The 25,282-nt window shown below is 41.2% G+C and overlaps 1 protein-coding gene across 4 annotated transcripts in view; it reads right to left on the bottom strand.

The window, feature by feature from the left end:
* RPS6KC1 (ribosomal protein S6 kinase C1) overlaps window positions 1-25,282 on the bottom strand; it is a 115,528-nt gene that overhangs the window by 65,689 nt on the left and 24,557 nt on the right. For 3 of the 4 annotated variants that reach the window (XM_048490853.1, XM_048491016.1, XM_048490932.1), the window contains 5 exons: window positions 23,144-23,259; window positions 22,472-22,565; window positions 21,213-21,269; window positions 19,258-19,620; window positions 601-722 (listed from right to left, as the gene is read on the bottom strand). In XM_048490853.1, coding sequence (XP_048346810.1) covers window positions 601-722; window positions 19,258-19,620; window positions 21,213-21,269; window positions 22,472-22,565; window positions 23,144-23,259 — 752 coding nt within the window. The remainder of the gene's footprint in view (window positions 1-600; window positions 723-19,257; window positions 19,621-21,212; window positions 21,270-22,471; window positions 22,566-23,143; window positions 23,260-25,282) is intronic. The other variant, XM_048490769.1, reaches the window with a different exon arrangement.

Genomic DNA, 25,282 nt, shown 5'->3' with positions numbered 1-25,282 from the left:
CCTTTTCCCAATTCGCAGCAACTAGCTGCCTTCAACTATTCTTAGGGTTGTTCAAAGTAAGATGAAAGACTCATTTGCCCTTTTGTGTCCTTCTGTGATACAAATGTAGACAGACAGGAAGTTTGGAACTTTTAATGTTTGTTACATGAGAGCAGTCATTGACAATCACACACAGTTTTGTGTGACTACAGCAAAAGACATCTAAGCTAAGAACAGAAAGGTCCTCAGGGAATGTTTTGTTGGGGAAGGGCAAAGGCAAGATTTGTTAAAGGCTATCTTCAGTCTGAATTCCAAGCACAAAAAATTCCAGTTTCATAAATGATTAACTATGCCAAAGCTAGACAGACATAAGGAGGTCTATGATCTGATATCCATCCTTTTTACAGAAAAAGTACCCATGATTCTTTTATCATGGTAGTGGAGCATAAACCTGAATGGAAGTGCAATATGGGGACCCTTGACCCATATTTGTACATATTTGCTTAATCTGCAAAATCTATTCTGCTTTTGTTAATCCTCAGCTGCTCGAATTTCCTGCTGAGGGAATACACATAGACACACAGGCAATCTCAGAAAGCGCTAATTATTTTAGGAACCTACCCCACAAACTGATCCATCTTCTGATACGGGTCTACAATAAAGGCTGGAAATTTTTTCTGCTCTCATGAGATATTCCGAGGTCTTTCTCTTCACTGCTTCACGGCGGGTTGGACTCGACTCCCCTACATGGCATGAGAAAGTATTGTTAATGAGTGATGGTCAACCTTTTCCCTTCTAGGCGTACCTTAGTTTAATTCAGAGGCTTAGACATGTGCTCCAGAGAATGCAAGGGTACACTGGAATCTTATTAGGGATTCCGCAGAGGCAAACTTTCCTTGAATTTGCCCATCATCCCTTCCAATGTGTACTTATAGGGAAGTACTTATAGGGTAGTATGTATTCACAATTCACATGGCACAATGATGATACTCAACAAGCCTGACCCATGTCCAACACAAATTAATCACATGCCCCTGAATCCCACAGAATACACAATGGTTCCACTGGCAGGTAAGACTACAAGGAAAATGTTCCCTCTAGACAGTGTGTGTAAATAAATGAATAACATAAATTCTGTAAAATTATTTTCATCCCACTTTTCCTAACCTTAAACACCCATAACAGACTTTATTATTAACCATTCAATTAAATTAAAACTTTGACCATTAAGACAGAATGTATATCAGCAACTTTAATGTTATTGATAAATTATATGTAGCAAAATAGGATCACTTGGGGAAATTCCTGGAGATGGGGGGGAGTGACTGAGGAGAGTGGGATGGGGGGGTGGGGGTCAGTAAGCTTAAGGGAAATGTGATACAATTAGGCAGGATGATGTAATTGGGTTAGGGGTGCTATTTGCATACCACTGTCTTTTTCAGTGCCATCTATACTGTACTATTATAAATTTAGTTATTAAGCTATGTATTTATGCAGTGTATTTTAAATTGTTGTTACCTGCCCGGAGCCCTATTGTTCAGGGGAAGGGTAGTCCATAAATATAACTATGAATTAATAAAAAATACAGTGCATCCTCCAAAGCTGCCATTTTATCCATGAGAACTGATCTCTGTAGTCTAGAGATCAGTTGTAATTTAGGGAGAACTCCAGACTCCACTTTGAGGTTGCTCACCTAATGAAGTAACAATTTTCATGGGGAGGGGGGTGGGAAGAGCATAAAGGAGCAGGAACTAACTGTGCCAGGCTTCTCCTGGGGTCCTACAGCTGGGGTTGCCTAAAACCAAGGAAATACAAAGGCATCTGAAATTTAGAAAAATGTTAGACAGCTTTACTTAGCAGAATACATATAGTAAGTTATAGAATGTGAAATACCTCAGTGCCTCCCGAAAGGATAGGACCCAGAATTCAGAATCTAAGCAGAATACAAAGATATTACAAAGGTGACCTCTCCTCAAGGAGGCACACCCTAACCTAATGTTTAGAATGTTACAGGAGATGACCTCTCCTGAAGGGCCTTGGTGCTCTGGCGAGAGGCACCTGCATAGGAAAACCTGAGTTTCGTAGCTGCACACACAGTCCATCCTCTACTCTATATATTATGATCCATTCCCCTTTAAGAATCCTTCTGCATTACCGATCTGTCTCTGGTCATAATAAGACAAACTCCTTTATTCTACGGCCACACGCTTGTGACCAAACTGCACGCTGTCAGCTTATAGCCGTCCTTGCCCATATGCAAAGGGACTACTTCATAAAAGCTTAGCCTACTGTCTTCTAAGGAAAACCTGTTATCTTGGTTGGCTTCCTCAGAGAAAGCTATGGCCTACAGCCATAAGCTTGATATCCTTCGATCATAAAAACGCCTCCCAACAGCTTCTTGAAATGATTCCCAATAATTCATACGATGATTCTAAAACAATAGAATTATAGTGAAATACTAATACATGTGAATATGAATCATTTTCATTATCATTTATGTGTTCATTTAACTATATAGAAGAACTCTTATTTAATTAATCACATTGGTTTAGCTAGTTCTAACCCAAAACCTAACCAAGAAAACAAGGTAATAAAATTGCATCTTGTCTTCTGTCACGTGGCCTCAGTGCCAAGATGTTATCTTGCTGGCCTGCATATTCACTGAGAAACTGGCTTTTTGACCTTTTGCTAAAACATGCAGGTTTCTGCTGGTCTCCTACACAGAAGCTCCATTTTGATTCATTGCAATCTCTGGTTCATTTGGATTAATCTTCCTTGATTAAATACACAAATTTATACACATTCTGATCCATCTCCACACAACCCAAGAACAGAACAACAAAGATGTGATCAGTAAAAAAAAACCTGAACTACAACTCAAACCTAAACAGAATGAAATGACAGATACCCAGCCATTAGATATCTATTCCCCACATTTTTACACACCTCAAAAGGCAGCAATACCTAGATCTTGATGAACACCAATTCCATATCAGATAGTCAAAGGAGTACATCAACATCTGCACTCTGAAATGTGGCTACTGCCTAGGGACAAACTGGTGTTCAATATAAGTCATCACCAACAAACCCAAGGCAAGTCTCACATTTTCATAAAGCTAATGCCATTTAATCATAACAGTAAAGTCCTCTCTATGGGTTGGGTCCAAAAGAAAAAATTTTCAGTGGCAGAATGGAACCTTCTAACCTGCCTCCTCCCATCGATCTCTGCAAAAATGCTGATCCTGGGGGATTGGGGGTCCTGAGGAAAATAGATATCTATTGCCCACCATTCAGATGTAAATGAGTATCACTCTTCCAGCAATCAAGGCAGTCTTAAGCAAAATCCAGACAGAGAGCCTGTAACTATGGCACATAATATCATTGGAACAAAGAAATGTCTCCCATTCTATTACTACATACGTATCAACCACTACAAAGCAACACAGACATTTTAAATGATTTCTAAATTTTGAAATACATAAATGAGGGATGGAGCTGTGGCAGCAGAGCACCTGCTTTGCATGAAGAAGATCTGATCTTTGGCATCTTCTGTTGAGAAGATCAGGGAGTGGTGAAAGTAGATGTTTGCCTGATACCGTGGGAAGCTACTGCCAGTCTAAATAGCCGTCTCGGTATAAGACAGCTTCATGTGTTCATGCATGCTTTTATTTTCCAGCATTTACAAACATCATCCAGGATTATCAGAATTTATCTCACCAAATTTTGGACATTCCCTTTTGACATTTCTATTACTATACACACACCTCACACTGTAATAGCTTATTTAGTAACATTTCCCAGTGGTATATTTGAATATTACAAACAAAATATATAAAACATTTGTATTAAGAAGTCAAGGTTTTAATTCTATATATCGTTTTTCCTGTGTTCAAGACAATGAGGGGAAAACTACAGAACTCATGTACTCATAACTATTGCTTGTAAAATTGGGAAAATGCTCTATCTCTACATAAATATGAAACACTACAGACACAGAAATTGTTAACAATTCCCAATTTTTAAATCCATACTTCCAACACATGAGATCGTGCAATACCTCTAAATACACATTTTGAGATTTTCAAACTTGGAGAATTTTTTTTTAAAAAAAGGAATACCAGTATTAACCCAATTAAAGAACTTAATTATTCTTCATAGTAAATCACCCAAGGTCATTCTACTTCAAGAAAAATATTTATTTTCTAGTTAGATGTTTTCCTAGATACCAGAAGATATTTGTGTTTATTTTGATAAAGAACAAAGCTTTCCACTTAAATCAGATTTTTCAAAGAGCAATGTCATTTAAAATGTTTAAAAACTACCCTCCTCTGAAGAAAGATATAAAAAGTGCAGTAATGTTGATGACAGACCTTCAAATAAAAACCCTTCGAGATTCTTCCTCTCTCTCATTCTCTCTCTCTCTCTCTCTCTCTCTCTCTCCCCATTTGCTATACAGCAGCTGCGCTTCGCACAAATTCACATGAATGAAAATATTTAGACGAGAATCCACCCCCTTAGCTTGTTTTCCATATGACTTTCCTGTAATTATTTTGTAAACTGTTCGCACAACAATATATAAAAACATCTGCAAAAACAGGTAATTAATGTGTCAAGCTAAACTAATGCATTTTTATGGTGGCCATGCTTCGTCAACTGTAATTATAACTCTTTTTAAGCAAATGATGATGTGTTTGTTGCAATGTGAAAGTGGTTATTTTAGATGCTCTGTTCACCGTTACTGCAAACAGAATATTAAAAAAGGGAAGGAAACAACAACTCTGCAACAGCTACTACACTGTAGGCTTCTATCCACATGGAAGTGCTTGCCTCCTCTGTTGCAAACCAACCTTATTCTGTTAAAGAAATAGCATTTCTATTTGCATCACCATCTGAATTAATCCAGATAAAATGAACTCTCCTTGACCACTGAAGAGGAAGCACAGCAAGCAGATCACTGTAGACCTCACTTGCCCCATTTCCAAGAACTGCCTCACAATGTTGTGTTTTCAGTAACTGTTACAGTTGATACCCACCAAGGTCATATAGCCCATCACAGCCGCACAGCACAAGCCCCGGGAGTGTTTTGGAACCAGGGTGTGGGTCCTTCATAATCTAGGCGTTACTGCAACAACAAATCCTAGATATGCCATAAACAGCAAAACAGTTCTGACTGTTGAAATGCAGAAGCCCCACAATCACCTCAAGGACTCAATAAAAACCACCATGATGAACAGTGGCCAGTTTGTTCTAATGAGAAGAGTCAATTTAAGTGCAGACCCTTTCTGCCATTTAGATGCTCCCTTTTCCCCATCTAGGGAAAGATGCATCATCAATGCTGCTCTCACAGATCAGAGCTCAGGCCTGGAAGCCCACATGCATTTACTCATCAATAAATCCCATAAAAAATGGTAGGATTATACAGAAAATACTTAACATATGGAAACCTCACAATGCAGTCATATCTCCATGTATGACCACTATTTGTATAGATCACAACCTAGTGATTATCTCATATTGATACTTGGCCTTTCAACTAAATCATTACTACAAGCTAGCTCCAAACAATCTTACCATCAAAATAAATGTGAGAGATCGGTGATAAGAATCTCTCTTCTTCTTCTTTTTAAAAGCTAATTAGCAGCCCTGTGCTGCTGCACCAAAGACTGGGAAGGGGACCGCATGAAGCTTCTGACTAGCGGTTTAAAAAGGGAGATATTCCACAGATCTCACTCGTCCATTTGGAAAGTTAAATTACTGGGAAATCTAGCCATAGAGAGGGTTAGTCATTATATTTATATTTGCAGAGTTCTCACTCTGGTTTAGATCCTGTAGCTTAGCTCTGTGCAGGCTTCTCTGTGGGTAATGTTGTGGCAGCCTCCGTTGCAGAGATCCCTTCCTCTGGCATTTTCTGCTAGTGCAATTCCAATGTCTTTCAATGAGCCCCAAAGCATCTGGCATGAGAGGAAGCAAGGCCCGCAGTCAGTGGTGGGATTCAAATAATTTAGCAACCGGTTCCAGTGGTGGGATTCAAATAATTTAACAACTGGTTGTATACAAGAACCATTTTAATAACCAGTTCTGCCGAAGTGTTGTGAACCTGCTGAATCCCACCACTGCCCGCAGAGAAGGTATAGGCATCAAGTCTGTGTGTACAAGCAGTGAATCATGCACTTCTGAAACTGTGAAAGGTAATGACCTGGATGTACATAGGTTATATACAGAGGGCACTTTTGCACCTGTGGAATAATGCACTTTCAATGCATTTTCACAGTTGTTTTCACATAATAAAATTCAGCAGCAAAGTGCATTGAAAGTGCACTGAAAGTGCATTATTCAGCATGTGCAAAAATGCCCTGAATTCTACAGAGAAATGTTTTTTGTGTATGAATTTGTAGCTATTGTGTACAAAACGTATTTAGTTAAATGAACACTTATTTTCGTTAAATGAACACTTGTTTTAGATATTTCATCACTCAATACAGCTTTGGGAGTTGTCACAGACAGAGCAAATGTCCCTGATACACTCCTTGTTGAAGCAGCGGATTTACTCAGAGTAGACCACCTTGCAGGATGCAATGTAGACAAGAACTGACAGACACACAGTCACCAGTGCAGTTCTATTCATTGCTATCTACTGACAAAGTGCTTCGCCAGACCACAGGTGTTTTCAGGCACACGTCACTCTGTTGTCTGTGCTATCTATATACAAAAGTGGTACCAATCAGGTGCCCTTACCTTATCTGGTTTTGCACACGGTACATGTTGTGCACTCAGTCCTAATTATGCACACGGCACCTGCTAGAAGGAGGGTCCAGCTGTCATTTAGATTTGCCCATCTAAACACATGTTCTGACACTCCTGCTATGTGTACCTATTTGATCACCTGATTTATAGTAAGCAGCACGTGATAACTATAACATTAAAAATTGCATGTAAATATTGTCTAAAGGTAAAACATTTATTTATGATTCTACACCCACTTATACACGTGTGTGTGCATCTAACAAACACATGCAAACATTTTCTTTAGCAAGTTTTGTAAAAAAAAATACTGTGTCACTCAGTCTCTGTGGAAGTATTAATTTATGAGATATTAATTTTTAAAACTGCTCCACAGCTAGCCAAAAAGCAATAAAGCACAATAATTGAAACCTTGATGAGAACTGTATTTTTGTACATGTCAACTACTTTCCTTAATATGCTTCAAAAGCAACTGAAATAATCAATTTGTTACATCAATAAAGAGCTCAGCTTGTTAATTTCACAGCAAGGCTTTAGGGCTCGACAATGGCAAGAATGGGACAGGGCACCCTCAGTGTAGAAATCATTTATGCAGGAGAGGCCATTTGAGGAAAGTGGGATTGGTTGTGAATCAATAAATGCCAATCCTGTAATAAAGGCTGGCCACCTCAACTATATTATAGGTTCTGTGTGCCCCCCCCCCCCAATTGCTCTGATCACTGGATATAAATTTCAGCTCAGATACATCTTCACACTGCAGCAGGTGCCATTTCCCACTTTCCCAGGTTTCTCACAGTGTGTTTCCTTGGTGGTAACAGTGAATTAAGCTATAGTTTGGCAAGATTTCCCTAACATCAAAACCTGATTCTAGAATAAAACGGCAGCAAGAAAAAACAACACCGGTTAGATAATGCCACCACATACCAACAGCAAATTTCTGAAGGTCACATTCACAACAAAATCAGCTTGGCAAAATCAAACTCACATCTGATAGGCTCAAAGCATCATCATGGTTTTTAAGGCACAATAAAGTTTGATCAGAGTCTTCTTCAGCAGCCTTATGGGTGAACACTCCATGGTTTTCAGCAGCCGTAATAGTGAATATTCTATGATTTCCACAGTATTCCGAACAAAGCAAGTATCTAGCTTTCTGGTATCAGGAGCAGACTCCCCATCGATCATGGCTTAGATAAATGTCCTACTGATACATCTATTCAGTGTTACAAAAAACTTTTAACACCAATCAAAGTGGTAGTAATTAATGTTCTTCCTGAGCAGATGTGAAGGAAACATGGGCCATGGCTCCAGACTACACTCCTGGTAGGCAAGGATCAATCAACAGCTCCTAAAGGATGCTTCAGCAGATTCTGTCTCATTAAAATAACTTCCAAATCTATACATGCATATTCTTAAGTTTTTCAAAACAAAAGAGCAGCAAAGATTTCATTTGCTGACAAGTTCTAGCATAAACAGTGAGAAAATGGCACTATCTTCCCTGTAAATATGTTAGCCATTTATACATCTCCACTCTCCCTTCCCCCCCAAAAAATTCTCTTTTATTAATGACTGATATGTTCAGAGCCTTTTCACTGCAGTGATATTAAAACCATCATTATTATTTTTTAATCTGGGATTCTGATCAACAACAAGCCTCCTGGTTCTGTCAAGAAACCCAACAGTGCTAACAGCACTGTGTCTTCCAAAATAGGCACCACAGAAACAGGAGGAGACTTGCTTTGTACCCATGTTCTAAGGTTGTTGAGAAACCACCTCAGAACAGTGGGGGAGAAGGAGTGAGAAACGTGTGAGGGATTCTAGTCCTGGCTGCATTCTGTTCTGGAAGAGATCTCCAGTTAGCTGTGAGAGATGGCAAAGAATCAGAGTAGCACGAAAGGAACTTGTTAGACAACAAAGAAGAACCTAGCAGACGCCTGATCCTGGGAAACCTACGACAGCAGCTTGAATTGAAAGTACAAGTTAGATACAGGGGCTGTAGGAAAAATATTTGTATTGCACGTCTCCTGGAAGATGACCAAGTGTCTGATCTTTCTATATTTTTGCAAATTGCTTTTGGTTACAAAGAAATCTGTAAAGTAAAAATTAAGAGAACAGTGTTTTGTGTCTGACTTCAGACTCAGGGCTTCCTCACATCTTATTAATCCCTATGTGCAAGGTGCTACCACGAAGGAAACAATAAGCAATGAGCAAAGAAGTCAGCACACTGGATGGTCTTACATATAATGTTTTTAATTGTGTGTGTGTGTGTGTGTGTGTGTGTGTGTGTGTGTGTGTGTGTGTGTGTGTGTACACCAGAAAATGTGAAATTAGAACATGCAACATGTACATATACATAATCTTTTTTTAAAGTTACAAAATACACACTTTGCATGGAGATTATATGTGAAACATGTCAGGAAACAAAGACTGGTATGGAGTTAAAATGGAAAAATGCTTGTTTCTCACTGCATATGTTAAGTGACCCTATAAAAGATGGAGAAAGGAATTCACACAGGTAGTCTCAGTAGAAGTGCTGGTGAGAGTTACAAGTGTAAAATAATCAGACTGTTGCACCTTAAAATGCACCACCAATTTCCAAAACACAGGGCTTTCAAGATGTGCCAGTTGTGGTCTCAACAAACATCTCCTACACAATATGCATTCATACAGACAGACATGGTTTAGATGCAGCCCATGGTTATACATCCCCTATTGTTCTCCTCTTTTCTCCCCACCCCACTTTACCACAAACCATAGGTAAGTTTACATCTCTACCAGCTAAGCTGTGGCTCAGTCTCCCTTGCACAGCAGGAATGCAAGCTGTAATTTGGGTGTAGTTTGCAGTCCTTATTTGGAGGTGAGCAAAACCCATAAAATCAATTCCACCCAAGAGTGGTCTTCACCAAAGGACATCTGGGACAGCTGCTCTGGGTCCTGGGCTACCAGGGTGAAGGCTGATCCCTCACTGCCACAGAAAGAGAGCCAGAAATGGCCATGGAGGCCTGCCTCCTCTGGGACTTGGGGAGCAGCCAGCGGCTCAATGTATGCCCACTGCTGACCTCTCTGGTGCTCAATGGCAGTAGCCAGCTCACTGCTACTACTAGAGAGAGGGCAGCATTCAGTTCTGTAGCCACTGCATGCACCTGCTTTACACAAGGAAGGGTTGCCCCTTCATTGAGCCTCAGGTGGAGGTGCAGCATTTCAGGGGGTTCATTCTGGACCTTTGCCCAGGGCCCCAGAAACACTAGGACCACCCTGATCCTATTTATGTGAGAAGAAATGGGAAGGATGGAAAATATGTAAGTGCAGGGCTAACTCATGCAGCACCTGCCAACATTCGGTGTTATGCTTGAACCATGACACAGAGTCAGACTAAGATAACAAGCAGTTGTAGTATTTTGGGCCTTCATTACAATTTATTAAACTTGCTTACTGCCATACATTCTTGCATTCTGAGGGACAGGCCTTGGACCTGCGCCGGAGCACCTACTTTGCATGCAAAAGTTCAGACTCTGGCATCTCCAACAAAAAAAAAAACTGGGAGTTAACTAATGGGAAAGACCTCTGTTTGAGCCACTGGAGAGCTGCTGCCACTCCAAGTAGGCAACATGGGCAATGCTTCATAGACAAATGGCCTGACTCAAGCTAGGCAGCTTTATGTGTTCTTTCAAGTCCCATTTTGTTGACAAAGGTACATCCTAAGCATGCTCACTTAGAAGTAAGTACTACTGAAAGTAATCATATTGTCCACCAGGAGATAAGGGGCATTCTCAGAACACTTTCAGACACGGGAGGAAATTGTTCTTCACCGTGCAAAAATAATACACCCAACCAACGAATGAATAGATAAAAATAAATGTTCAACAAACTCTCATTCTTTTAGTACAGTGATTTTTAATCTGTGTTCCAGGAAACTCTCAAACTTATTAGGCATTCCTTACTCAGAACGGCCTCTAATGGCTTCCATGAAATGCAGCTTCCCTGTAAAGACAGGGAAGAACAATGTATTTGTGTGGGAGACAGTTCATCCAAGGACTGACATAAGGGTCAATTAAGAAGGAGACTGTTCAGTAAAACAGAGGGCAATCAATGGGCCTCCAGGGAGTGTACTGACCTCAGACTGCTCTGCTGGCTGATTAAAGACAGAAGTGATAGGATCAGCTTCACCCAAAGTACCAAGCATGCCCATCTACTACAGTTGAAAGCACAGCAGAGTCAATCTGGCTCTACTGCATCAAGTGGAAGGAGGCATGCAGTGAGCCAGAAGTTGGGGATACACAACTGCAGGAGCTAAACTGGATTCTATTCAAACAGTATTCTTGCCTACACTGTCGCCTTCACAAGTGACTCCTTTAAAGTATTCAAGAGTTTTAATTGGCTGCCGAGACCCTGTTCTAAAAGAGAAGAGGGGAAGTTGCTACAGCATTGAGGAAACCTGTCAGAAACACAGGTTCGGGCTCTCGATCGACTAGGACAACCTCTGAGTGACAAAAAGCCCTCAGCCTAATCCAGATCACCAGGACAGTGCAGACAGCAGCCCATCTCACACATTACAGTAAGAAGCACTGCTAATACTCTGGCAGATTCTGCATGGGCCAAAAACAGCAGTGTGAAAACAGTGTAAACTCTTTTACACCATTATACACCATTTTCACTCCACTGTTTTTGGCCCATGCAAAATCCGCCTCTGACTAACATCCTACTGGTCACACACAGTTAAAACACTCCTTGAGGAAAATTGTCAGGTCAAGCCTATCTAGCCTTTTCATTCAGTCTCACCTACTGGTAATTCCCTCCTTAATACAGTTCTTATCCATGCAGGTCCCATGAATCTCAGCATACATTTTTGGTGTTCAAAGGGGACTTCTTCAGCTTTTTTCCCCTTTATCACCTATTGAAAAGCAGCTGGATCCAACCCACTGTTTTAGCATTCCCTTACTCTCTGCCTCCACTGATTTATTAGGCGTGGGGGAGAGGGCAGGAAAGCAGTAACATAATGACGTAATTTGAATCTAAAGTGCCTCTCTTTAATTTCTTGGAGGAAGTGGGATGAAAGCTTCACTAATAAATCAGATGTAAAAAGCAGCTTCTTGCCTGGCTCCCTTGGATGAGTAAAAGTAACTTCCATCTAACTAAGGCCCCTTCTGCACATGCAAAATAATGCGTTTTCAAACCACTTTCACAACTGTTTGCAAGTGGATTTTGCTATTCAGCACAGCTTCAAAGAGCACTGAAAGCAGTTTGAAAGTGCATTATTCTGCATGTGCTTGTTTCAAGCAAGCCAGACATGTAATGGGAGGGGTTTGAACCCAAGGAAAAAAACCTTTACCTGTGTCCCTGACCCAGGGTAACACAAGTTCCTTTCATACAAGACAAATGCATGGGTCTTCCCAAAGGCATCAGTCTGCATATAATATCACACAGCTCTTGGTCCAAGCAGTAGTATGTTCTGATACTCTTATGCATGGCACTGTGGTACAGAACAAGGAAGAGTCCATCTGTGTAGCTTCTCAGTAAACAGTTTTAAGCTGTCATGCTTGAGTCTTTCAAAAGGCTTGTCTTTTTTTAAAAAAAAAGTTATGAACACTCGTCCTGTGCCTTGGAGTTGGAGCAGGTTCAAAATATTTCTAACATTATACTGGACCATTTTCACATTGAGGCAGAGTTGTATTGTCTGGCCCTGCTTTTCATTTACACCACTGGACACTGCTCTTTTACTTGGACTCTACACAAAGAAGAAAATCCGGGCCAAGATGTTTCTTGTTCCGATGCCCTGGGCAGCCATCAGACAGCAGATTTTGAGCCTCCAAATCAGAAGCTGGCACATGACCCCTTTCTCTCCAAAGCGATAGGCAGATCAGCGTTTTTTTAAAAAGACTTGTGCGAAGGAAACATGCTATTCAAAGAGCAACAAGGGCCCATCAAAACAAAGTCTTATGAAGGATTTAACATTGTCCAATAAGCCTACGCAATTTTCCGTGAGTCACAAGTAACTGTTCTATGCCCTAAAATATCAAGCAACCTTCAGTAATCTGGCATAATAAAAAATTTTGGTTGGCACCACTAAATTCTGGACAAAATAAATCAAAAGAAATAGGCAATTTTTAAAAGTATGTTTCTTTACTTTGGAGATTGTGCAAATGCAAAAAGATGCACATGAACATAAAGATCCAAAGCCATCATAAGTTTGCTTCCAGTGACAGGCACTGTGTCCATATGATGAAGATGCTTTGATCACGATGGGCTTTATCCAGTCAATGAGCATTCACTTCTCATTTTATGGCACGCAAACAATACACTTTGCCCAGATGGCTCTACTGTTAATAAAGAATACCACATTTTCCACTCTACCTTTCTACCTGGGAAAAACTGGCACACATCCTGGACAATGTGTTTTCATGGCCTTCATGAATACCATGTGGACTGTAGCTGTGAAGAGCCAGTGTAGAAAAGTGCTTACAGCACCAGACTAGAGCAGAGGAGAAGCAAGTTCAAATCTGATTCAAATCTGATATAAAGCTTGATTTTGTGCCACTTACTTTTCCTCAGTCTAAATGCACTGTTATTTTATGTATATATTTTTCTGACTTTTCCCCCCAACAGTTACAAAATATTTTTTAATAGAATGAACAAGAAAAAATCCCACAAATCTACATTGTGGGCTAGTCCTTTTAAATATTTGTGCTGCATTTAAAATATTTCTTTTGAGAACTAGTATGGTGAAACAGCTGGAGAGTTGAGTAAGATCTAGAAGGTTTGAATCCCTACATTGACATGGAAACTCACTGAGTGCCCTTAGGCTGGTGATACACTCTCAGCCTGACCAACCTCACAGTGTTATTGTTGTGAGGATAAAATGGAAGAGGGGAGAGCAATGCTGAGCCATTCTGAGTTTCCATGGGGGAGAAAAGTGGGGCATGTATAAACAAATAAACCATCCTGGATCCACCAGGCCAGCAGAATCAAGCCAATGGGGTAAGAGCTATGCACTAAGGGCCAAATGACCCTTGGATGTAGCCAAAGGTCTGCTGCTCTGGTCACTACTGAGGTTAATTAGAAAGGGAAACAGAAGCTCTGTCTAGACGTTATACAGCTGACACAACAATAGTTTGTACAACGGTCCTGGATATTTTGTGCAAATAGTTTTGTGATGAAGATCCAACACTTTCTGACATTTAACCTCAACTGATTGTTTGATGGGGTTTTTTATTTTTTTAAAAAAAATTACAGTATTTGGGGTCTGCTTTCTAAGCAGAACAAACATTTTAAATGCAAGTTGTGAAATTCAGCTCCCCATCACTGAGGGAGAGTGCTTTTACCTGCACAGTCTTCAAAATTCATATCTGTACTACACACCACATCCAGCTATGACAAATACATTCATAGCTTGGAATAAGCAGGGGAGTTGCAAAAAGCAGCTATGCTGCTGCCACTCAGAACCAGAAACTTGAGCATGCATTACACTACTAGTCACATGTGTAGTGCCCAACACCTTTCTTGGTGCTCATCAAGTAATTTTGGAAAGTAGGAAGGGTTAGGTGGGACAATTACACAGCAGAACTTCTGATTGGCTATAGGAAATCTGATTGGTTGTATAGATTAAATCATTTGTTTCAACAACAGCTACCACCACAATGTTTGTTTTATTCCATCTCAGCCCTTTCCCCCAGTGTATTTTTAATTAGCCCTTTTCTCCCCAGCACTTGGGCTTCTTCGGTGTGTCTCCACTTCATGTGACAGTAGTGTTGCCAATTCCAAGTTGAAGATTTGGGGGTGGGGGTGTTGAAGAACAGGATTTGATGAGAAATTTCAATGGAATATAAGAATTCACCTTCCAAAGTGGCCATTTTCTTCAGGTGAATGGATCTCTGTTACCTGGAGATCAGTTGTAATCTCAGGAAATTTCAGGCACCACCTGAAGACTGGCAACTATATGTGGCAGCCATTTTGCAGTTGCACCCTTTACCCTGTGTCAGAATTACAAAAGTGCCCACAGGCACTTGGGGTTCTTATGTGTGGGTGGTTCTGCCTCCTGTGGCAACCATTTTGTGACTGATTCTTCCTCCCATGGCAGCCATTTTGTGGCTGCACTCATTATCCTGTGTCAGAATTCCTAAGGTGCTCACAGACTCAAAAGTTTGGGCACCTCGGCATTACAGTATACAGAAATGGGTCACGTGGATTAAATAATTTAAGACCTGCAGGATGAGTAATAATGTGACTAATAGTTTTAAACAACTGTGCAAAAACACTCCAGGATAAGATATTGATACAAGATACATTCATCCTTACATAATGGAATTGTCCAAGCACTCATTTATTTCAACATTAACATTAAAGAACTTTACTTTCTAGAATGACAGTCCAGTGGAAATTATTCTATTTCCACCCCTCCTTGCTTGCTCCCATGCTGAGATGCAAAAGGTAAATATTCCTTAATATAGCGGTTTTCTAACTATGGCCGTTTCCGCACGGCCAAAAGCAGCGACGCGATGACGTCGGAAATTGCGACGCATACGAAAAAAAGCGTTCACACAGACAGGCGGCGCTGCGGGTGTCCGCGAGTCCCAAGAGAAATGTGACGGTTCGCGACTCGAAGCCGCTGCCATGAAGTGGCGTATGCCTCAAGCTGACGCTATGCGCTCTGGCGCGAAACTTGCGAAGCCGTTGCAGGCCTCGACCGCCATGCCCACTGCAGCAGGTGCGCGATGCGGACAAGCGTGACTCGCCCTGATGTCCTGCCCGTCCCCCCATCTGTCAGTGCGTACCTCCCCTCCCAGCTACCAAGTCAGTCCCAGTGCATGGGTCTGGGAAAGGTGCTTGGCCATGCAGGGAAAGCACCAGGGACAAACGTGTGTGTGTGTGGGGGAAAAGGTGACCCAGCTATGGCCGTCTGGCAGTCGCCATTTTAGAAGACTGGCGTCCTTGCGTGCGGAAACTGTTACGCTTGCGATCGAAAAGGCGTCGATGCGTCAAGCATGGGGAAAAGAGTGGTTTAAAAGCGTTTTCTGAATAAATCGGGCGCTCAGCGCGCCGGTTTAGCGTTTCCGCTGACGGGCGCTGAATGCGCGCCTCCGTACAGCGCTGCGCGGCGATGCGAAACGCTCTTTCGCTATGGCGGTTCTTTTTACCGCTTCCCCCCACGACCGCCATATTTCTCGCCTCGTATGGCGGAAACGGCCTATGATCTGGGAAACTCTGAGATTTGGGAAGTTTATGGTTTTCTAACTATGATCTGGGAAACCGTGGGATTTGGGAAATTTATGGTTTTCCACAGTGAGAAGATCAATTATGGTGCACAATGCTTATTTGTATTGTGTTATATATGTATATATGTAGGTATGTAGGTCTTACAACACAAAAAAATCAGGTTTGCACAGGAAGCTCACCAAAAGCAATTATGTTAAAATTACTATTTTGGCCACACACAGGTTTCCCTAAAAGACATTTTGCTCACTGATACCAATCTTTTCCAGCAACATGCAGCACACTGAACTGTTCAGTATATTCTTGGGAACGCTTGCGATTCACACAACACAACAGTGAGACCACCCAATCTTAGCCAGTGCTCTGCTTTAACATGTTGAGATTTTGTTGGGAGACATCCCTATGGAAAAAGAACTCAAAGGCATAAGGTTGAAAAGCCATAGCCATCGTATCCTGCACTGAACCAAAGAGTTTGCAGTTCAGTCCTAAGCAGTTAAACTAAAGATCTGCTCAGGATTGCAGGTTTAGAGGAAGGTGTCTCAGGAAAAGGTATTCTACACAGAAGGATAGAAATAATCATAGTCTATCACAGATGTGTTCACATTCCAAGCATCTCATCGGGGAGGGGGGGGGGTTAGCACTGCAATGTTCTGTAGTCTTTGTTTTATTTTTAAAATTACAATGGTTATACACCAGAATATGCATATGCAACAGACACAGAACTAACTATATGACAAAGGAAACTTTGACTCTTGAAAGCTTACACTCCAAAAAGCTTGTGGTTCTCTAAGGTGCGACTCGAATCTCTCTGTTCTGTTACAGATTCTCTGAAACTAGTACTATCTACATTTCTCAATACTTACTAATAATAAAACACTAAGTGACCTTCAAGCATTTTTCTTATCCAATAAATAGATCGCTAACACAACGGCTGGCAGGATCCAAAAAAAGGACAGAGCTTAAAAATGTTCTCACGTTTGTTTTTCATGTAATTTTGAATTTCACTAAGACAGAGGGGAACTGACAGCTCACACCCAGTAACAACTGATGGAGGGGAAGCCGGATCCCAACGTGCTCAAACAGTCCTTTCAAAAACTTATAGCTGTCCTAAGAGTAAGCCACTATTTTTCAGCTATTGAGAAATGACCAGATGCTGGGGTATATAATTTTAAAACTAAATTACAAAGTGTCACTATGACGAAAAATACAATACCAAATGAACTACATGTATACTCTAGTGAAAGAGGTGTAAAGTCAAACAGTAGTTCCAACAGTAGACTGTCACTGAGAATGTAGTTTTTTTTAAGCCACTATCTATCCCCACGCTTCATCGCACACATCACCATCAGGAGATTCTTCCAGGAGAACATGAAAATTGGGCCTTTTGAATGACCAGCTTTAAAACCTGTGAACTGTTTTCTGGAGGATATTATTACTAGATCAATTAGCATTCAGAAGTATTGGCAATGCAACAGAAGGAGGGCAGTGATGGAGGGAGAAAGGAAAGAGTTTTACACAGCAAACCCAGAAAGCAAAGCTCATTATGGAAAAATATTAATTCATTTAAAGCAAAGACACACATTGGGTAATGTTTCTTTTGCTTCTCGTTCCGTAGATCGCAACTGATGTGGAAGGACCTCAAAAACTACTTCCTTGGTGCCACCAAGTGGTTATAATATGTATCAGCACTTTATATTCATCGCAAACTGGAACACACGAACCCCTTCCCCATTTGAAGTCATTGGCATTTGAACCAATATTCCACTCTTTCTCAAGTCAAAGCTGTGAAATAGCAGTATAAGGAGAAAGAGGGAATTCTTACTTATCTTTAGAAAGGAAGGAGGCGGGGAGAGAGAGAATAAGAATACAGAAGAACACTGGAAGACATCTTTCTTCCGAAACAAGCCCGTAGAAAATGTTATGGATGAATACATCTGAAGACTCCTAGGACAGGTCTTCAACCCAGGGAGATTCCTAATTATTATTATTAATACAAGTTGCAGCTTCGTATTATTAATACAGTGAAGTTTCCCTTGCACAAGAAACCTGCTCTTGCTCTTTGTAGCCAAACCTGCTATGCACCATTTTAACTGGCAGGAGCCATGCGAGGGAAGCAATCCAATCTTATCTGCCCCCATCCAAATCTGCCCAAACCAGTTTTCCAACAATATAAATGGAAAAGAACTTTTTTTTAAAAAAATGGAGGGGATGAATACATATTTAATTCAATAAATGTGTTACAGTAGTGTAGACACTTTTAAAATGCGAATGCTTGCTTGAAATGTGAAGGAGGGGCAACACTGGCTACTGATCAAGCGCCTGATCCACAAGCCAGTGTACCTGTCCAGTGGGAAGGTAGCCAGGACAGGCTACAGGAACTCTGGATCTATGTATATGTCAATATGCACCCTTAGGAATCACACTGCCACAGTAACCTCGCAACAATGTCAATAATTAGTTCAATCAACAGCTACAGGCTATGGCAGCTAAACTGAACCACCATGTAGAGAGGAAGGACATTTCTGAAAAGCTGATATTAGGGACAAACCCACCAGGACATGTGCCGCCTTTAGTGAATTATTTGTGAGCCCCAGTGGCACGTCACTGGCTACTGAGAAATCCTTGGTTCAATGAGAAAAATCCTTGGTTCAACCCAGCAGGACTACTTTTATGTATTTAATTGGTGTTTCCTCCCCTGTGTCAAACCAAATCACCTGTGTGTGCTCTTGAGCTACAATTAAATTAAAGGCATACACAAACTTAAGCAAAGAAGCAGAGGATACTAAGTTGGACTTCACATGATGGAATGGATCAAGCAAAGAACAGGAGTCCAGTTATGGGGGATTAGCTATGAAGTCAGGGGTGTCTTAGTCATGGGGGATTCAAGGCAATTACCCTAGGATGGCTGAGGGAGCAGCAGCTGGCACAGGCACTCACTTACCCCTCAGGGACTCAGGCAGCAGCCAGTTATCTCAGCAGACACCTCACATACGTGAGAGGGTTGGGCAGCAGCAGCTTTTTGCATACAGCCCTCCCAAAGGCTCCAACAGTAGATGCTTATCTGCAGAATCACCCACTCTGCTTGAGCCTAAGGTGACCCAGAAAGGGTGGGGAGGCATGTTAGTGATTCTAGGGCACTGTCCTGGCCTTCTGCTCAGGACCCAAGAATCACTAAGACCATCCCTGTATGCAGTACAAAGCATAATTTCAGTAGAAGAATGGGCACATATTTGTGGGGGAAGGGGGATACTTAATGCTCCTAAGTTGCTTCCTCAAGATAAACTTTTGAGATAATTAAGAACAAGTTTTGGATTCGGCCATAATCAAACCTACCTTGAACTCCTTCCAAGAGCAGATCAACCCCTTTTCTATAAAAACCATAAGCAGCTTCATAATCTTCCTCTTCCTCCTTCTTCAAAGCCAACTTGATCAGCTCCCCAGCTTTCTCCAGGTAATCTCGCCTGCCAAGTTTGGCCTTTAAGCTCCCAGTAAACAGGCCCCGGCTCTCTCTCTCACCATCGGGTTTGCTCCATTCATGATCTGAAGCAGCAGAGGACTGGGCTGAAAGTTCAGCAGCAAAGCTGAGGGCAAACAATCTATTGGGGGAATTCTGATTAGATGCCATTCCATCATCTAGTCCAGCAAGAGAGTCCACATCAACTGTCAAAGGGATCAGGTCGCTGTCACTGGAGAAACCTGCAATACAATGGAAAGATGGCCTCAGAGGGGACCCGTAGCAGATCTAAACCTGCTCCTCCAAAACAGTGTAAATCATAACTAAAACTTATGGCTGAGATGTGAATCAGCTCAGACCCTCCCTCTGCCATGAGCGTGGCGTCTTAAGCAAGTCAGCCTTTTTCCAATCCCACATCTGCAAGGCAAGAGTGAATCACTGACCTGCTTCACAGGATGCCTCTACTTAGAGGGTCACCTCTCCCATTAAGAGGCCATGAAACACATCAGATTCTCCCACTCTCTGAATGAGCCTGCCCTCACAGTTATAAAGTCTGCCACTGCTTGGGTTCAGTCATTCTTGGAAGTGGGTCGCAGCTTTATGGAATGCCCTCCATGATGATGTGTGGGAGGATCCTTTGTTAGCCTTCTTCCAGAAGACACAAAGCAGCCCTTTTTAGACAAGTGTCTGATAGATAATTGATCTGGCTCATGTACGGTGAGTTAGATGACCCAGACCAGCCTGATCTCTCAGATCTCTGACGATAGCAGGGTTGGCTCTGGTTAATATTTTGATGGAAACCCACCAAGGAATTCCAGGGTCACTATGCACAGGAAGGCAATGACAACCATCTCTGAATGTCTCTTGTCTTATGGTGTCACCATAAGTCGGCTGCAGCTTAATGCACTTTACACACATGTTTATACTGAAGGTAAGAGAGGTAATTGTTGACTGGCTTTAACTGTTTGTCCCTTTGTTAAGCTATCTTAATGAACCACGGTTGGTGGGAAAAACAGCATGCCTGTCTGTTAAGTGCTATCAAGTCTCTTCTGATTTATGGTGACTGTATGAACTAACATCCTCCCAAATGTCCTATTGTTAACAGCATTGCTCAAGTCTTGCAAACTGAGGGTTGTGGCTTCCTTTCCTGAATATAAGGCAGAACAGAAATATTATAATAAATAAAATAAATTAATTTTAAAATGCCTCAATCCCATCTTGCCACTATTAATGCTCAAAAAGGCTTAAATTATTTTTTAAAATATCATAAAATCACGACATGATCACTGAGATAATGTGCCTGTTTTGAACACTCCATATACATGCCACATATTATTTTGGTTCTTGAAATGCAAGTGAAAAGATCACTGGTCAGAGTATTCAAACTACAAAGCAACAGCTCTAAAAAAAACTAGCTTTTAGGGACCTGACACCATAGGAGACAGCTCATGTTTAAAAAAGAATCCTTTCTCATTGTTATTGAATTAAGATAACATCAACATTCACAACCTGCCTCACCAAGCCACACATTTATAGCCACCCTTTCTTCAAATGCTGCTTACCAGATGCTGCTCTTACTGAATGCCCAGTCCCCCAATGCTATGATTTCAAGAACTGACACTTGCCTGCAACTAATACCCCTTCCATTAATCTCCTGTCATTTACAAGGCTGGCACCGTACATGTACTTACAGCCAAAAGAAACTTGTATATGGTCACTTCAAGATTTTAGCTCACCGTAGACACAATACATGCAGGAATTGGTGGGCTTGAGAGTCAGCTTAGGAGAAAAGAAATATTAAAGCATTGCCAAATTAATGACAAATCATTCTTACCTCCACATTCTGATTGGCTAAATGTTACGTCATCAATGCCACTGACATCTCTGTGAGCTTTTTTTAAAAAGAAAAGAATACACAGAAGGAGAGTTGGTGATCTTTTTTGAAAGCACAGTACAAATAACTACCAAATAAAATAAAAACAAGAACAGTCCTATGTATATAAGTATTACATATTACTGTATTGCACATTACACACACACACATATCTCATGGGTAGGACAGGTTCCTACAAGCCTTATATAAATCAAGAGACAACCAAGCTTTCAGCTTTAGAAACCCCTACTTCGGCAAAAAAAAGTCTTTCCCTGCTACAGTTTCTTTGGTGAGTGAAGCTGTTTGTAAGCCACTGTGATCTATGGAAGGGGGGCATAAATATTTCAAATAAAATTAAAATGTCCTACTCCAAAGCACCAAGAGACTGAACTTGAACATCTATAATAACTTTTATCATATCTTGAGAAGTTGTTAACAAGGTATTTTATTTACAGGCAATGAAACCAGACCATTGGTTTGCACAGTCACCACAAAATAAGCTTAAAACTACAAAGGAACCTGGAAGTGTCCCTTGTACTTTTTTGTGGTTCTTATCAGTAAATATCTAAGACTGAACTAGGGCCCCAGCTATGACCCAAGAGGCTTCTGGGAGGTTTCTCCTTCATCCATCCACCAAGAAGTCTCCTCCATTAGCTCTGATGGGGAAGCATTAGAGGACATTAATCATCACAAGGTGTATTGGAACACAAGATATTACTGGATCACAGAATTAGAGTTAACAAACATCCTGCAGCATCTAGCTGCTAAACCTTCTCTGCAAGCAGTATCAAATAGACTTTCCTCCCTGTGACAGAGAACTTTCAAACCTAGGAGCAGCAAGTAAAGACAACCTTGCAATATAAACTTAAGAAAAAAACATTTAACTAAAGAAAAATATTCCTCTTTACAAACAAGCATCCACACCTTTGTGTGTCAAACTACAGACTTAGAACAAAGAGCTATCAAATAAGTTGCAAGCCATAGCATAACCGGCTTTATCCCATACAGGCAGAGCAAAGAATCTGAAGAGCTTTACGTGCAACAGCAATGCCAGATTGGAAGAAGGTTTATGCGCTTGCCATGGACAGCTGAAATGCTAATGCTGCCATCTAGAGGATATAAAAATATGAACTGTTTGGAATTTCTTAAATACACTACACATCAGTCAACTTAATTCCTCAACAAGGCAGATTACAAAAAGTAACCAGGCAGACACCAACCTTCAGAACTGCAGACAGACACACTGTCAGTCAAGGAATCCCATGAAGGGTCTGCAGGTCCAATCAATTCAGACCCATCATGCACCTCTCCATCCTTCAGAGACAGAAATTAATTAGTACATCTCATATTCACTATGATTTATTACAATTTTTTATTTCAATGACCAAAAAAAGCCATGTAATGTGACCCAGAGACTGAAACTCAGACAACATGATTTAAGGCTTTATAATATCTCACTTCAAAGCTAAATAAAGTAATACAATACTGCAATTTTTAATATTAGATGCTTTGCATCCACATGTGGAAAATAACCAGGACCCATCTCTGCAAGTCTGCAGGGTACCATGGATACTGAGGGTGCAGTATGTATAAATAAGGTCCAAAAGGGAGACAGTGCATTAGCCTACGGTAACAAAGAAGCTAGTCAGGTGCCTGCTTGAAGAATAACAGGGTCCAGTTTCCATGTAGCAGGCATTCATGAAGTCTAGCTCACTTCTTCAGATATGGATCAAGCCTTAATAGTTCACAGATGAACAGGAAAAAGCTTTAATTTTCTCAAGGTTTTTGCCAACGGTTTGCACAGTCCTAGAGTAGTGAAATTAAAAACAAGCAAACTCTGCCTGCCAAGTGGGATCATGGAAAAGATGAGAAATGAGCTCAGAAGCATTAACCTTAAAGAAATCTTCAAGTTGCTTGCTATTATAGAGTGCGGGGATATTGGCAGAAAACTGCAGCAAATCTTCTGCACACTGCCGTCTCTCTTCAATTACACTTTCATCAAACCGCCCTGAAAGAAAGAAGACAAACGTTTTGAGAAACAATTAAGCCTTTTTTTTCCTTGCAAATAAAAAAATACCCCAATGGGGAGAAATCCCTGCATATATTAACTCAAGCAACCGCTTCAGGAGACAGCAACAAGCTTCACACTTCCCACTCCCAACTGTCCCCAGAGTCTTGCTCTCTGCAATCATCTCAGACAATGCAATCTGGCAGCCGCAAGAAGAATCCAAGACTCCATCACGTCTTGGAGGACATGAGAGGCAATGCTCTGATTAGCCAAGGGACACAAGCATATGTCCATCAATGTAAAAAGTAAAATGAAATAAGGCTTGTTGTCACATTTATAGTGCCCACTCAGCTAGCCCTGCAGAGAACTGAGCTCCAGCCACTCAGTCAACACCCAAATCAGACTCTCGTTTACGATATGAAAAATTCCCCCATACACAGAAGAAGGCACTTGCCCAGTTTGTAAAACAATCATGCTTTCTGGATGCACCACCATTCATTCAAGGATGAAAAGGGAAATCTGAGCACAACTTGATGCAATCAGCAAAATAAGGTGGTCCAGGACCTGTAAGACTGTACCACTTCAGCTTGCCGGATAGGTGACGACAATCTGAATACTTCCCAGCCAAAACGGGGGGAAGCTCCTGGTACATAAAAAACTATTACTAATATTATATTTGTCAATATTTTATTTTAGGAGCAATACATACTCAGAATACAATCTCTTCCCCAAAATATTCTGAAAGGGTGAAGTCCAGCAACACTTATATGTATAAGCCAGGTCCAGCAGCACAGACATGGTAATTATCTGAAAAAGTCACATATACTTACCCTGGTATCCTCCCAAAGTTCTACTAACAAAACAAATTTCAAAAACTCCCTTCCCATCTTGTGGAAAACGACATCTAGCCTGCTAATTGCTCTTATATATGTCGGTCATTTAAAAATCTCCTCATCCCAGCCTCCATCTTATAAAAAATTCAAGCTCAGTCTTCTGTTCCATGAAAAATTCTCATCTAAGCATCTATTCTTAAACTTTGACTTGGGGAACAAACTTAGCAGAAAAGAATCTGAACAAAATGTTTATCTAATTGAAAAAGAGTCAGATTCTCACAAGGCATAAAGCAACAATAGCAGAAAACCATAGTAATTGCTATAGGACAGCGGTGGCGAACCTATGGCACGGGTGCCAGGGGCGGCACTCAGAGCCCTTTCTGTGGGCACACGTGCACAGAGTTAGTCATGTGGGGAAGTCAGAAAATCACCTACACACACACACACACACACACACACACACACAATCTAGGCTGGCTTGGGCACGATCCTTTTCCTGGGAGTAAACTCAGTTGCACAGCAGTGGGGGCTTGCTTTACAGAGTAAACCCTCCACAAGGTTGTGGCCCCGATTCACTTATTCGAGAGGTGTTGCACAGTTTACTTCCTGAAGTTTACTCCCAAGTAATGTGCGCCTTGGAGCCAAGTGTTTTGCGATAAATAAGTGGGTTTTGGGTTGCAATTTGGGCACTTGATCTCTAAAAGGTTCGCCATAACTGTTATAGGAAATGCACTATGTCAGTGGTGGTGAACCTTTGGCACTCCTGATGTTATGGGCTACAATTCCCATCAGCCCCTGCCAGCATGGCCAATTGGCTGATGGGAGTTGTAGTCCAAAGCATGGCCAATTGGCTGATTGGAGTTGTAGTCCATAACATCTGGAGTGTCAAAGGTTCACCACCACAGCACTATGCAGTATCTTACCATAGTTAATCCCTCACCCAACAGGAGTAACTGTTCCTTGACCTGGCAAGTAGATTACTACTAGCCTCACTTCTCTTACAACTCGTACCACATCAGCTTTCTTTCATACACAGAGTGCTGTGCTTACAGGTTCACAATCTGAAGAAAGCCTGTGAATACATACACATGGAACTATTTATTATTTTACCCTTCATGACATCATATATGGTTCAGTCCTGCAAATGATCCTTTCAACAACCCTATGAAGTTCGTAAATCTGACAGAAAA

The sequence above is a fragment of the Sphaerodactylus townsendi genome, linkage group LG01 (assembly GCF_021028975.2).
Source record: "Sphaerodactylus townsendi isolate TG3544 linkage group LG01, MPM_Stown_v2.3, whole genome shotgun sequence".
NCBI lineage: Eukaryota > Metazoa > Chordata > Lepidosauria > Squamata > Sphaerodactylidae > Sphaerodactylus > Sphaerodactylus townsendi.
This window is presented reverse-complemented; position numbering and strand designations above follow the sequence as displayed.